This window comes from Periplaneta americana, chromosome 11 (assembly GCF_040183065.1).
Source record: "Periplaneta americana isolate PAMFEO1 chromosome 11, P.americana_PAMFEO1_priV1, whole genome shotgun sequence".
Taxonomy (NCBI): domain Eukaryota; kingdom Metazoa; phylum Arthropoda; class Insecta; order Blattodea; family Blattidae; genus Periplaneta; species Periplaneta americana.
The window spans coordinates 20388532-20404454 of NC_091127.1; the positions used below are offsets into that span (position 1 = coordinate 20388532).

The 15923-nt window shown below is 33.7% G+C and overlaps 1 protein-coding gene across 3 annotated transcripts in view; it reads right to left on the reverse strand.

Annotated features, from left to right (window-relative positions):
- Positions 1 to 8644: 8644 nt before the first annotated feature.
- The window catches only part of LOC138708864 (FAM172 family protein homolog CG10038), a 108653-nt gene continuing 101374 nt past the window's right edge, over positions 8645 to 15923 (reverse strand). For all 3 annotated transcript variants that reach the window (XM_069839124.1, XM_069839125.1, XM_069839123.1), the window contains exon 9: positions 8645 to 11683. In XM_069839124.1, coding sequence (XP_069695225.1) covers positions 11583 to 11683 — 101 coding nt within the window. In that variant the 3' untranslated portion in view covers positions 8645 to 11582. The remainder of the gene's footprint in view (positions 11684 to 15923) is intronic.

Genomic DNA, 15923 nt, shown 5'->3' on the forward strand with positions numbered 1-15923 from the left:
GTAGACCTGTTTCGGCCCCATCTAGCAGTCTTCTAAAAGGTCTTCCTGATCGACGATGTCCTCTGGGTTTATACTGCATCATAATTTTTGGGATTCTTGAATTTCAATTCTTCTTACATGATCTAGCCAATTGAATTTGTATCTGCTGATTTTTTCTTCTACTGACTCTACTTCTAATTGTTCTAAAATTTCTTCATTCCTTTTTCGGTCTAAAAGAGTATATCCTGCTGTCCTGAAAAAATTCATTGCTTTGATTCTGTTCATGTCTTTTTTCTTTAATGTCCAAATCTCGCTTCCGTATAAAAGGGAGGGTAATGCTAGTGTATTATATATTTTTATTCTTGTAGATTTTTGTACTAATTTAGCTTTTAATGTATTGTTTATTATTCCTAGAATTTGTGTAAATTTGGTAATTTTCTTGTTCACATCTTTTTCATTTTGATAAGATATTTCACAACCCAGATAATTGAAATTTTGTACTTGCTCGAGGCATTGGTTATTGTGTATTATCTTACTTTTGACTGGGTCTTGTCCTAAAAATGCCATTACTTTTGATTTTTGTGCTGAAATTTCCATCCCAAAATCTTTTAATATTTTATTTAATGTATATAATCCTCTGAATTGGAAATTATGACTTGATCATCAGCAGAGTAAGGTATTTAATGTTAGAGCACTGGTTATTTTGAGTCCTGATCTGTAGATTTGGTTCCATTTTAAAATAATTTCATTTATATAAATATTAAATAAAGTTGGCGACAGTGGACAACCTTGTCGAGCTCCATTATTAACTAACTAATATAATATAAACACAAAAAGTTAGGATGGATAGTGAAAGGATTTGATGGACCATTTAACCAGCTGGGCACGAAGTTATCAAACTGTAAAGGATCACCGAGAAATTGTACAAGATGACTGACTTGATAGTTTACTAGAGGCCTACACTAACAAGAGACAATAGATAAAGAAATGTAAGATAAATAAAGAAGGCACACAATAATATGCATAATAACTTGACGTGCGCAGACGCTCCTCAAGTTTGTCGCATGACGCGCAAACATACATGATGTGAAATTTCTGTGAAGAGCCTACTCTTCTCTTCTACAGACGATTACCAACGGCCTCGTTACTGGAGCTGATAACGTAGTCTGACGTAAAGGAAAATGCCTCACAAACACAATCAGATGTGGGAATTCTTTTCGCTGTGATTTATGTTTATTTATCTTCGGGATGGGTCACGAGGGTCAAGCGATAACCCCGACGCCCTCTGATAAACAAGAAGCGTTCTTTTGACCTTTTCTTCTTCAGCGAGGCTACTGCTTATGGAAAGTCTGATCTGATACCGTCTACGGCACACAGAAATCACTCAACATACCTTGTATCCTCGCGTTGAAGACGGGCTGGCTTGAAGATAGAACCACACACAACAATACTACACACTAGTCAACTGAAGACTGAGATCGGGGCGGAAGTGGGGGGTGCGTTCACAGAAGTAGGGTTGGTAACCTCTGGTCTACTATTATCATAAGGCGCTTTCAGGAAATCTAAGAGTTCGATAATTCGAGAACTCGATTTTAATTCATCGCTAACTTCATCACATTATTTTATAGATGAATGCTTGGAACGTCACACGTTATTCTAAAGAATTAACAAAGCCTATTACGCAGTATTGTGTTCTAGAACGTTTAGAAACTGATGGGAGAATATTTGAATAAACATTAACATTTGATTACCATTTGTTGGTATTGGGTCAGTCTGTACACTGAGAATTTTACGAATTGGAAGGTAACGGTACTGCGTCTCGGAAAATGAATGTCTTACCACATCTAGTATATACAGTCACGAAGCTCAATACGTAGTAAATATGCATCCATAGATAGCTGCTGACCACTAGGGTCGCTACAATCGCCTCATTACAGACAATGCGAAATAGTACCGGCACAGTCTATTGTTCCTAGTACCCTCAAAACCCAAGCTTCGTGACTGTATATACTAGACTGTGGTCGACTATATCTGATCAACATAATCTCAGACTTACTTACTTACTTACTTACAAATGGCTTTTAAGGAACCCGAAGGTTCATTGCCGCCCTCACATAAGCCCGCCATCGGTCCCTATCCTGTGCAAGATTAAGCCAGTCTCTATCATCATACCCCACCTCCCTCAAATCCATTTTAATATTATCCTCCCATCTACGTCTCGGCCTTCCTAAAGGTCTTTTTCCCTCCGGTCTCCCAACTAACACTCTATATGCATTTCTGGATTCGCCCATACGTGCTACATGCCCTGCCCATCTCAAACGTCTGGATTTCAAGTTCCTAATTATGTCAGGTGAAGAATACAATGCGTGCAGTTCTGTGTTGTGTAACTTTCTCCATTCTCCTGTAACTTCATCCCGCTTAGCCCCAAATATTTTCCTAAGCACCTTATTCTCAAACACCCTTAACCTATGTTCCTCTCTCAGAGTGAGAGTCCAAGTTTCACAGCCATATAGAACAACCGGTAATATAACTGTTTTATAAATTCTAACTTTCAGATTTTTGGACAGCAGACTGGATGACAAGAGCTTCTCAACCGAATAATAACACGCATTTCCCATATTTATTCTGCGTTTAATTTCCTCCCGAGTGTCATTTACATTTGTTACTGTTGCTCCAAGATATTTGAATTTTTCCACCTCTTCGAAGGATAAATCTCCAATATTTATATTTCCATTTCGTACAATATTCCCGTCACAAGACATAATCATATACTTTGTCTTTTCGGGATTTACTTCCAAACCGATCGCTTTACTTGCTTCAAGTAAAATTTCCGTGTTTTCCCTAACCGTTTGTGTATTTTCTCCTAACATATTCACGTCATCTGCATAGACAAGAAGCTGATGTAGCCCGTTCAATTCCAAACCCTGCCTGTTATCCTGAACTTTCCTAATGGCATATTCTAAAGCGAAGTTAAAAAGTAAAGGTGATAGTGCATCTCCCTGCTTTAGCCCGCAGTGAATTGGAAAAGGATCAGATAGAAACTGACCTATACGGACTCTGCTGTATGTTTCACTGAGACACATTTTAATTAATCGAACTAGTTTCTTGGGAATACCAAATTCAATAAGAATATCATATAATACTTCCCTCTTAACCGAGTCATATGCCTTTTTGAAATCTATGAATAACTGATGTACTGAACCCTTATACTCCCATTTTTTCTCCATTATCTGCCGAATACAAAAAATCTGATCAATAGTCGATCTATTACGCCGAAACTCAGACAGTGAAATAAATTTCAAGCAACTTTACATAGTAAATATTTACTGTAATTACAAGAGCTCTGACTTCTATGACGTCATATTTTTATCCTGGTTTCTTTTTACAACTTAAATGAAATCAAACACATTTCTAGCTTTTCTGAACACGATAACACGGGTTTTATAAGTCATATAAATGAATATTTTACCCATTGCCTGCTGGATCGCATTCCTATAGCTGCGTAAAGCTGTAAGCAGCAATAGGATGTGATCCATCAGGCACTGATTTTACCATTTTCTAGCATTGTCACATTTGACTAAAAATGGTAGAAAAACATATTTTTGGACATATTGCAATAGTTTCAAAAAATTCTCCGAGTTTTATTCATGTCCTTTGTGTCAATAATGGCAAGATGTTTTGTTTGCGTTTGGTTAATTTGGATTTCCTTTCCTTAGAAATACTTACCAAAATGGTAAAAACACATAATTTTTTTACATAAATAATTACCTTATACATGTGTTTAACATTCTGTCCTATATGTAATTCCTGTCTAATACTTTTAAAGGTCTGGTAACCATTTTTAAATGCTATGCGCAGCTCTTTTAAACCTACCACACCCACTAAAAATAAAGTTTTCTTAATACTAAGTCTTTGGTCAATAATAAAGTTCCTAGCGGTTTCCATTTGCACCGATTTACATAAAATTTTGCAACAATACTCAACATTCTCCAATACACAAAGCTGTGTATGGAATCAGTTTTTCACTGAAAACTTTTCATGATGAGGATTTTTAATTTTTAAAAATTAAATAAAATTATCACGCAAAAATTATGATTTGTGAGAAAATTTTTGTCTCATGAACAAATTCTCAAATTTAAAAATCCATGCCCAGTTTCCTTTATCTTGAAATGTATGTCCTTCACAGAAAATTTTTAAAAGCGAAAACAATTCTGAAGCCATCAGGGATGTTTTGAATTTATGCATAATTTAATATCATTAAAATAAATTAAAATTAATATCTAAGGAACTAATGAATGAAACTTGATGAAATTTGATACAGTTATTTAAATGTACAGACACAATAAACCCGCCGAATTTGAAAGAAATTCATAAAAAAAAACTCTGACCCAGTGTTCCTTAAATGAAATTTGAAGCTAACTAGATTCGCTAGCATTGAGTTGTCAAAATACAAAGGACAAAACAATGCTAGGAATATGGCCAGATTGTTGCTGGTCAGTATCAACTTCACCCTCTTCACCTCTACAAAATATGCGACATTTAAGGGGTTCCAACCCCGCTGTTGCCAGACAGTAATTCATAAACAGTCAGTGACCCTATTAACACAGCTGTAAAAAAATTAGTCACTCAGAGGACAGACATTGTACTTTTTTTCACTCCTCGTTTCTCCCCTTATATTTTTATATGCTGAACAATCCACTATGGTCAATGCAAGGAGTTAATATTCAGAAAAAAAAAAAACCAAAAGCTTTTAGGTAATAAAACCCATAGCTCTAGTAATAACACTACGGTCATTTTACATCATCATCATCATCATCATCATCATCATCATCATCATTATTATTATTATTATTATTATTATTATTATTACAAAAACAACTACTGTTAATCTAAAATAACGGGTCTACCTATATTTCAAGTCATACCTTGCATAATATCGATGTATAATTCGACAGTAAACAACAAAACTTACCTATAGAATCCATCAAGACTATCAACCTCAGAACCTGATGAGCTCCATGATTCAAAAAACATGTCTTGAACCATACTCGTATTTATCAGTGGGTATTCCATGCAAAAGTACAAAAATATGTTCTCCTAATAAATCAATACTGACAATTCATAAAAGTCTGTATATCAAACCAAATTGCCATCATATTATCGATATACGAAATCATTTTTGCGCCCGATTTTTAGAATTGCATATTAATGAAATTTCAATGCCTAAAACTAGAAGTGAACGTGACAGAACACCTGAAGAAAATAGTTTATTTAAGTACAGTCATGCATGTGCAAGGGGGGAGTGTAATTTATCTAATGAATTACGGCACATAAAGTTCTAGATGAACTTGTGTTTAAATTAATAAATTACCTGTTTTTGTTCATTACAGGTCGGCAACTGTACGATACATTAAGCACGGTTAAGAATGAATTAACCCAACTTCTCTAGTAACGAATGTTAAAAATTAAAATTACTCACTGGCTGTTTTCTGGTTTAGTCCTATAAGGGAACCACAAACATAATAGTTCTTCTATATAATACGAATACACACAAGGTGAACCTTATGTAAAGTCATTAATTTGCGTGAGATACTTCAAACAAAAAAGTTCAATACAATTTTGTTCGTTTTTGTTTCCTTTTCCAGAAACAAAAAAATGTTTTATATGAAACATTTCATAGCGTGTTTTAAAAAAGTCATTGACTTAATTTCCAATATGCTCAGTCAATTTTTGTATTGTATTTATTAACATTCCATGGTATTCATATATTGTTTTACAGCTAGAATATGGAACAAGTCAAAAAACTTAATACTATTATAAAGTCTTAATTTATAGTCACAGTCTAGATCAAATATATACAGACGAGATTTACAATATAGTCTACTAGTACAACACAAAGTTTTAGTATCAATTTCATGAAGTGTTATTGAATGTCATGAATTCACCTACATAATAGAAGGCGTGAGAAATTAGGTACTTCTTTAATTTGGTCCTAAATAATCTTATGTTTTGAGTTTCATTTTTTATATCGATAGGGAGGCTATTAAAAAATTTTACTGCCATATAACGCACTCCTTTTTGATAGCACGATAGACTTGCCGATGGAGTATGGAAGTCATTTTTAGACGTGTATTTATGCTATGAACTGTTGAATTAGTTACAAAGTTTTCACGATTACATACGAGGAAGATTATTAATGAAAAGATATACTGAGAAGCCATGGGCATTATTTGTAGTTTTTTGAAAATAGTCATACACGATTCCCTAGATTTGGCACCTACTATTATTCTAATTACTCTTTTTGTGGAATTTCCCCAGAATATTATTCCAAAACTCATTACCGAGTGGAAGTATGCAAAGTATATTGTTTTTAAGGTATTGATATTTACTATCTTTTGCATAGGTCTTAATAGCAAAACAAGCTGAATTTAGTTTGGCGGTAATTTCTTTAATATGATTTTTCCAATTTAACACATTATCGATTTTTAAGCCGATTTTAAGAGACTGCTGCATTATGATAATAAATGATTGAAGAATTTTAGTTTTGTCTCTTAAATGTGCAGAAATTTGATCCGAACAAATATAACTTTTCGATCTGCAAAGGAATTTTAAAATGTTACATTTGTTTGGATCAAACTTCTGCACATTTAAAGGACAAAACTAAAATTTTCTTTCAATCATTTATTATCATAATGCACCGCTCTCTTAAATTGACTGAATATATTGGAAATTAAATTAATGGCTTTCTCAAAACAATCTACGAAATGTTTCACGTAAAACAATTTTTATCTCGAAAAGGAAGCAAAACTGAATTAAATTCTTTTTGTATTTCTTAAAAAAAAAAACTTGAAATTAATGATATTACTTACGTTTCATTCTGTACATAGACCTATATATTTCATAACGGGGATAAGTATAGGCCTATATGTATGTAACAAATCGATTTGACCTCACCAGTCACAATGGACACTGAAAAAAATACGATTTTACCTAATAAAGATGAATTACCATAGTTCAAGGGCTTGACAATTTGGCCCATTTCCATTCTAACACTAAACAAATGTAGGAATTCCTATCATATGGTAGGCACACAGAGAATCATCTTTTCAATAAACACAGGACAAAAAAAGTAATTAATTTGCTGAAACGGCCCATTTCCATTCTAACACTAAACAAATGTAGGACTTCCCAATCATATGGTAGGCACACAGAGAATCCTCTTTTCAACAAACACACGACAAAAAAGTAATTAATTTGCTAAAACATAGGCATAATTACTCTTCAAGAAACGACCACTCTTATAAATTGAGGGGAAGAAGACAGAGGACGGACACTGGAAAGTTTTCTTTTCTCAATCGTACTATCAGGGACTGGAATGCTTTACCTGCAGACTTACTAAAAGCTTTACCAACAACCAAAAATGTATTTAAAAATAGGCTTAAGGACTTTACTAATAGACGATAATTATACACAGTATTTAAAGGGTGTAATTGATATTTTGTTATTGAAGGTGTTCTATCAGTGAAAAATTATGTTGTATCAGTGAAGTGTGTTGTGTCAGTGAAATGTGTTGAGTAAGTGAAACGTGTTCCTGTCAGTGAAGCTTTATAGTTTATAGTGGCAGTGCAAAGTATTTGAACAGTGAAATGTGTCGTAGTTCCAGTGCAGTGAGTGAGTTGACAGCGAAATGAGTGTAGTGTTGAAAGGTACTTGTGCAGATATGAACATACAGTATCATACTCGTGGGTTTTAGTTCGAACATAGGTTTAAGGTACAAATTAGATTTACTTTAAATGTTATTTTAACTGATCGTGCTTCATTTAATTTAGGATGTTCCCTTTTATTATTATTATTATTATTATTATTATTATTATTAATTATTGTTAGTATTAATTATTAGTATTATTATTAATTGTATTTTTATTAATTGTGTTTATTATTGTCTTTATTGAGTGTAATTAGTTACCACTGCCACCGGGTATATACCCATTGCAGTGTGAATAAACACATACATAAATACTATCATTGAGTTACAATGAAAACTAGCAATATATTGAAAACAAGAGAATTGGAAAGTTGAGGCCCCTGAAGCGTATAAGGTTGGGTTCTAATAGAATGTTTTTATTTTTATTTGCTGATATGGTCATTCTGAGAAGGGAATGTGGTTGTGAAAAAGGTCTAACACAAACAGCATAACAAATGTGCTATCCAGTTAACATATTCTGAACTAAATTCCGTATCGAAAAATGATTGAGATTTAAGTACAACTGCACAGTTTAATTCAACTTCTGAAACACTAAATTTAATAGAATCATAAATATCAACAAAATAATGATATTTATGATATTTATCATCTTGCTTTTATAGAGATTAGGACGAGAGGGAATAGCCTATAATCTAGTTTATATTCTCTTTGACGTCCGAGCTCGTTCAACACGCATGCGCAACTTGAACTTTGAGCATTAGTCAATTTCTACATGATGCATTAATTTAAAAGTAAACAGCTGTCATTTAGCTGTATGCGAAACTACTGTGATTAACTGGTTTTCACGTCTAGTCCGTGGAAACAGATTCTACCAAGTAATTACAAATATGGAAATCTGACAAGGAACCATTTACGAGTATATCGGTGTAACATAAAATGTGATACGATAATAAGAGAATCTGAAAGTATGAAATATTTTTATACTAAAAACTTACATGCAATACAGACGGAGAAATATTAATTTCACAATAAAAAAAATAAAAAACAAGCAGGGATATGTGCACAATCACTGAAGACTTATTCTTTTTAGCAGATCTGTTGGAAGGCACGGGATTTGGAATGTACTGGCTGTGCTCCAACGAATGTCTTGTAAGAGAAACAAACTCTTCCATCACACACAGCGTATAAGTCTGGGACCAAACCCGAAACTTCACAGTAGCACTGTTACAACCGTTACTTAGTTGCAGGGTTGCCAGATTTTAGATCTACCAAGGAGGGACATCCTATATAGGGCTACAGTACTTACGTTTTGTCTTAAAGAAGAGTGATATGAATATGGGCAGAGTTGACATTTTCATGACTATACAAGAAAATATTATATCTCTTTACATGCAGTTGAAGAAACCTATAAACTATGAATTTCAAAATTTCAATTTTAATAAAAAAAATATTGTAGGTACAGATTTCCAAGTACAAAACAATATTTATCCGACTTTAATTTAAGCCTACATCACGTTTCTCTGGAGTCTTTCTGAAAGGCTTGTGGCAAAAATATGTTATGCCAAATTATTAACTCAGTGACTTAATAGTAGTTCTATCACATAGATTTCTCAAGCTGTATATTATTAATTGTAAAGCACAAATTCCAAAAGAAGGCATCACATGTGACAAAATATTTAGAATAAATTTCAATGTTTATTAATTGATTACAATCACATAACATTTATTGATACCTAAATTCATACTAGTGACTTAGCATACTATTACTGTTCCAAACCCATCTTTTAACATACAGTATATACATTTTCAGAGCTTTTATCAATGAACTTTAGAATTTTGAACAAGATTTTTCATTCTCTGTGTAATGCATTTCTGATTAACGTCTCTTTTTAAATGTTTATAAACGTAATCTTCACCACTGAATTCGCTATCACAAACCTTAAACTTGCCAAAATATGTTTTTTTCCAATGTGCAAACCAAAATTGTTAAGAAACTTATTTTAAACTAGCCGTACCCATGCGCTCCGCTGCACTTGTTACAAATAAATATAAAATAATTACATAATTAAAATAGGACATCTGGTCCAGGGAACATTCGTGTCTGATAGAAGGATAAATCGTTTAATATGTTACTTAATTTAAATTGTATTTAAATAATTAAAATGCGGTCATTTTGGTCCACAGAGCAATCATTTGGTGCAATGACAATTCCTTTAACATGTTTCTTAATTGTTATTACATGCAACCATAGTTTAATGAAGATTGACATATCATTTAGTTTTAATGTATACTTTATATTACTTGCTATATGTTTCAGAAGTTACTGTAATAACATTGTAGAATTATGTCCATCTTGAGAAACTACACTTTCCAATGGTGAAATAATAATTAAACAATTAATTAGCTTCCGATATTACTTCATACAAACACAGAAACATTCTCTGTAGGCTATGTTTAATAGCTTTCGATTGTTGTCCAAGGCCCCTTATAGACGAAGTCATTTGTTTTTATTTCAGTACAGCGCCTTAGATGGCATTGTTATTGTAATTTTAAAACTCATTTATCTCATTAAATATCAGTCCTATCAAAATTTTGTATAGAATAAAACTTATCGGAAATTATTTTTAAAGAAACGTTTGTTATGTAATATTTTTCATGAAAATCAATAATAAGCGAGATATTTCGATTTATTTAATTCAGGCCCCCTCATAACCCCCTTTTAAATAAAGTATTTTGAATGTCATATAGCCTAAAATTTAAGTTACAACGAACTTAATTTATATTATAATTTTCATATAAATCGGTTCTGCCATTATCGCGTGAAAAGGTAACAAACATCCAGACAGACAGACAGACAGACATACAAACAAAAATAAAAAAAAAACCGATTTTCGGTTTCAGTATGGTTAATTATACATGTTAACACCAATTATTTTTGGAAAATCGAAAACTACCAGAAAAATTTTGGCTACAGATTTATTATTAGTATAATTTTATAATTTAGCCCTGGAAGAAAATGGTTACTAGGTAACGATCAAATTATACAAGTGATGTTAATTCTCTAAAGGAGGGACTTTTTGCCTCCCGCCTCGAATCGAAGCGGGACTCGGGATTTTTAAACGAAAATCGGGACATGTCCCGCCAAACTGCGACATCTGGCAACCCTGCTTAGTTGTTATACAAGGCCGGAAAATGCGTTCTCAAATATAAATGTGGTAGATCTTAGATCAAGATCCTGTGCAAGATCTGAATTGACAAACATCCCAAGTCCATTGAAGTAGATTATTCAGAAGAGCAAGAAAACTACACAGTCTTACATACAAGAGTATTGAGATATACATTTATGATTAAAAAACACAGGCTTAGATTCGGACTTCGCATATTTTTTACAGGATGGTAGTCTATGCAAAATACAACATACAGTATATTAGATAAAAAGTCAAATTCAGTAAATATTGGACTTGGGATGTTTGTTAATTCAGGTCTTCCAGTTCCACCAATCGTCTATCAGGACCCCATGACAAGATTCTGGCCCTCGACGTCATTATTACGATATAATCTCTGGTACTCAGGAGCTTCATAACCCTTTAGCCATTTGAGCTGAACACTGATTAAAATAGAGAAAATACTGCAGATATTTTCATTACCTTGAGTCTACACCTTTTTAAAAGAAAAGAATACAATACACACCACACAGACGCCGTTAAACAACCAATAAAATATGTACATCGCAATGAATCACAGTTTCGTGACCAAAAACCCCGGCAACAATGGAATACAAAAGCGGCAGTTTTAAGAAGCACAAAGAACAAAAGAATTTTCGCCCTTTCTCGGCCTTCTATAACAACACAGATAACGGTTATAACCTTTTGATATTTGCTGGCAATTCTTTGATATTTTAGAGGTCCTCTTTGCCGACCAGAGCGTTGTAACGCTCTTGTAGGAACTTGAACACGGATTCAAAGCTGGACCACGACGTCATCCCGTGCTGTGTGTGTCCTGAAACACAAAGAAAAGATCTAAAATAAACAAAAAATGTCGCAAGAAGTTCAGTTGAAGTAGTTAATACTCTGAACACATAACAACAGATTGGCCAGCTCCATGTTAAAAATGATAACATGTGGAAGAGAAGAACCACCAGGATCCCCACTGTCGATTGGTAACGACCGCTAGATGGAAGTACAGTTCTGCAGTGCCTGGGAAAAGTGACATAAGTCAGTTTCCAGAAACATTTTTTGATATGTTCCGTAAGTTGTCAATAAATTATCAAATAAGGTTTGTGGAAACTGACATGTCACTTCTCCCAGGCACTGCAAAATTGCTCCATGCAATTCAAATGAGACTTATAACGTGACTTCTTTCGAACTCGCTAGATGGCAGCACAGTGAAAATGATAAAAAGTTGTTGCCTTCAAAGTCCATAAGGTTAATTAATCTGTTAATATGTGATCTAGGTTAACAGTTACACACCTAATTGGTCGTGCACGAACCAACATCAACACACTTAAAAAATACGCTGTTGCAAAGTTTTTACATAACCCTCAGGAGTATTATAAACTAAACACTACTAATGTCTCCATAAGAAGTCCAAAGAATTAAGTTTCGGTGAACGAGGAGGCCACATACCAGGCCCACCATGACCTATCCATTGTCCAGGAAAAACATAATCAAGATTGCGGTGAAAATTTCGTTGGAAATGAGCCGGTGACCCGTCATCATAAACCACATTTCTTATCTTATGTGCAAGGATACACCTAGTAGTATACTGACACGGAAATTACGGCAAGTCTGTTTTGTTAGTCTAGTAAAACACATATGTATGTACAACCATTCCACGAACGCCTGCGATGTTGGTTCGTGTACACTGTACGGCAATCAATGCAGCATCATGCTCATCCACATGGGAGAATCTGAGGATTTCTACATAAGGAAAGGGCTTTAGCTCTGAAATACTTCGGTTGCGGACATACTGTATGTATATATATGGAATTTTTTCATTCTTTCTGTATGTAATTTCTCGGAGCATTTTAGAGACACCCGGTATATGTAGACACATCCGCTCTCACTGTTACATAAATAGAAAAATTTTGTTATGTGGTCAGCATGTCGCAAGGCCACCGCTTAAGTTAATATCAAATAAACACAAAGGACATATGTTCAGTTCCAATGAGAGGAATCGAACTCGGACCCGCTGGATTATTAGCTAGAAATGCTACCACTTGAACCACAAAGGAGTACATTTTTTGTTTACTTTCCTATTACTTCAGTACCTTGAAATAAGACGGGCCCATTGTCTTGCAGACATCTGAGATACCAAAACTTTTAACTGGTTGAAAGCGTTGTTAAACAAGGCAAGAGCAGCTGTGACTGGTTTCCGTGGTAAACATATGGGTAAACTCTGCATTGACTAGTAAATGTAAAAATCAATAAGCATGCTGAATGACGTAACAATGCAAGGCTTGTGTGACGTCGCCGGTGTTTGCTCACCACTTCACACACAACAGGGCGACGCCACCTCGATGACACTTGGACACAAGTGCGGGTCAATCACACACGTGGAAACATTTCAAGAAGTGGCCGGTCTGTTGTCCCTCGTTACCAACATAACCTACAGCGAAAATATGGCTACTTCGTGCGATTAGACACCTCTGTATAACATGAGTCATCATCATCATCATCATCATCATCATCATCATCATCATCATCATCATCGTCGTCGTCGTCGTCGTCGTCGTCGTAAAATTATTCAAGGCTTGATCTTCGTTTTGGTCTTCCACCTCATCTTCAGCTATGTTTATATTAGGATTGTACTGAACTATGAGTTTCGTAGCTTGTTATAAGCGAGAAATACAGTATGTTTAAACTTAAGTGAAATTCAATGAAAGGGCATTAATTTTAATTACAACTAGCCGTACCCGTTCGCTCCACTGCACCCGTTAGAAATAAATATAAAGTAATTGCATAATTAAAATAGGACATTTGATCCAGGGAACATTCATGTTTGATAGAAGGATAAATCGTTTACAGTAGAACCTCTATTATCCGCGGTAATGAAGGGGTTGAACTGAACGGTTAATCGAAAAAATTGGATAATCCGTACTATAAAATATTTTCATAAATTAAGTGCATATTTTCGTAATTTGAAATTAGTACCATATTGCAACCACTAGTGTCTTCACTAGTGTATTCTGATACGAGATGAGTCATGGATTTTCCTTTCCCAAACAGTTCAACACGTTTTCTTTTGACGTTTTGCACAGAATGATTAAATGATGTGGTGAAATAATAATTAATTATACAAATCGGTTAATTTAGCTTCCGATATTACTTCATACAAACACAGAAACATTCTATGTAGGCTATCTTTCATAGCTTTCGATTATTGCTGTCCAATGCCCCTTATAGACGAAGTCATTTGTTTTTTAATTCATTACACGGCCTTAGATGGCAGTTATTTTAATTTAAAACTCATTTATCTCATTAAATATCAGTCCTATCAAAATTTTTCAAGGAATAAAACGTATCGAAAATTATTTTAAAGAAACGTTTGTTATGTAACATTTTTCACAAAAATCAATAATAAGCGACATATTTCGATTTATTTAATTCAGGCCCCCTTATAACCCCCTTTTAAATAATGTAATTTGAATGCCATATAGCCTAAAATCTAAGTTACAAAGAACATAATTTATATTCCAATTTTCATCGAAATCCGTTCAGCCATTATCGCGTGAAAACGTAACAAACATACAGACAGACAGACAGACAGACAGACATACAAACAAAAATGTCAAAAAAGCGATTTTCGGCTTCAGGGTGGTTAATTATATATGTTAGGACCAATTATTTTTGGAAAATCGAAAATTACCAGAAAAATTTCGGCTACAGATTTATTATTAGTATAGATGGGTATTTCCACTATAAAAATTACAATGGAAACTGTTAAAATTATACAAATAACATACTTAATATTATAATCTGGAAATATTAATAGTATAATGCGATAAAGTGTGGTAAGGGTTCGGGGAAAATCAATTTCTCAGAATCTGTTATGCACTTAACGCAAATGTATTGCATACTATTTTTGGGACGATCATTATTAATTAAATAACTAAAGCATTAAAATATATTTAGTGTTAATTAAGTATCAATATCAATAATTTATTTCGCAAGGAAAAATTACTTAAAAACAGAAGAATGGCTTGTAGTTGTTATGCAATTACGTATGTTGTTTACTGCGACAGTTAATTGTTTTTAATGATTGCAGCTATATAACATTGTAATAAGACTAAATATTTTTAATATTTTCATGGAGGGTGAAGAATTAGTTGATGTGGAAGAAGATGAAGAGATAAAGGAAGCATGGACAATAGGGTGTGCTGATTTAGTTCCGGGTGAAGTCGAGAACAACATATGAGAGAACGTATGAGACATTTGTGAAAGACAAAGCAAAAGAGTATTAGCACAGTCTAGTATATAGTCACGAAACTCAGTATGTAGTAAATATGCATCCATAGATAGTTGCTAACCACTAGGATCGCTACTATCGCCTCATTACAGACAATACGAAATAGTATCTGTACAGTCTATTGTTCCTAGTACCCTCATAAACTCAAGCTTCGTGACTGTATATACTAGACTGTGGTATTAGTGAGAAAAATGTGTTAGCTTATTTTGCAGTTATGGAGAAGTTAATAATACCCTAAGCTTAAGTGCTAGTATAAGCTTCAACAACTGTACAAATGGTACCATTAGTATTAAAATTGTTCTAAATAAACATCAACTAGTGGCTTGTGCAGCAAATGCTGCTGCAAACTAAGTTCGTTAGACGTTCAAATAAACATTTTTCATATTTATTATCAATGAAGAATACTTATCTTTTTGATAGTTATTTGCTTCCATAATAATGAAACATACTCTCTCTGAATGGCTTTTTTTTAGGCCAAATACATTTTCTTGAACCTATCCAACTTCAGTTTTTTAGTTTCAACGCGAAAACGCAAGTATCAATAGTCAGGACGATAGCAGTAGCTATTTCAGATCATTGTGGATTGTAGGCAAAAGTTAAAGAATGTCAGATTTGCTAAGCTTTCGAACAATAGCATTTTCGTATAGCTGTTGCATGTAGAACTTGAAATGTAGAGCGTAAAATCATTTTCTCCTACTAAGAGATTTTGCTGAAATGATCTGGAGACTACAAAATTTTCTAGGCCTCTTATTTTATCAGTAAGTAATTCCTT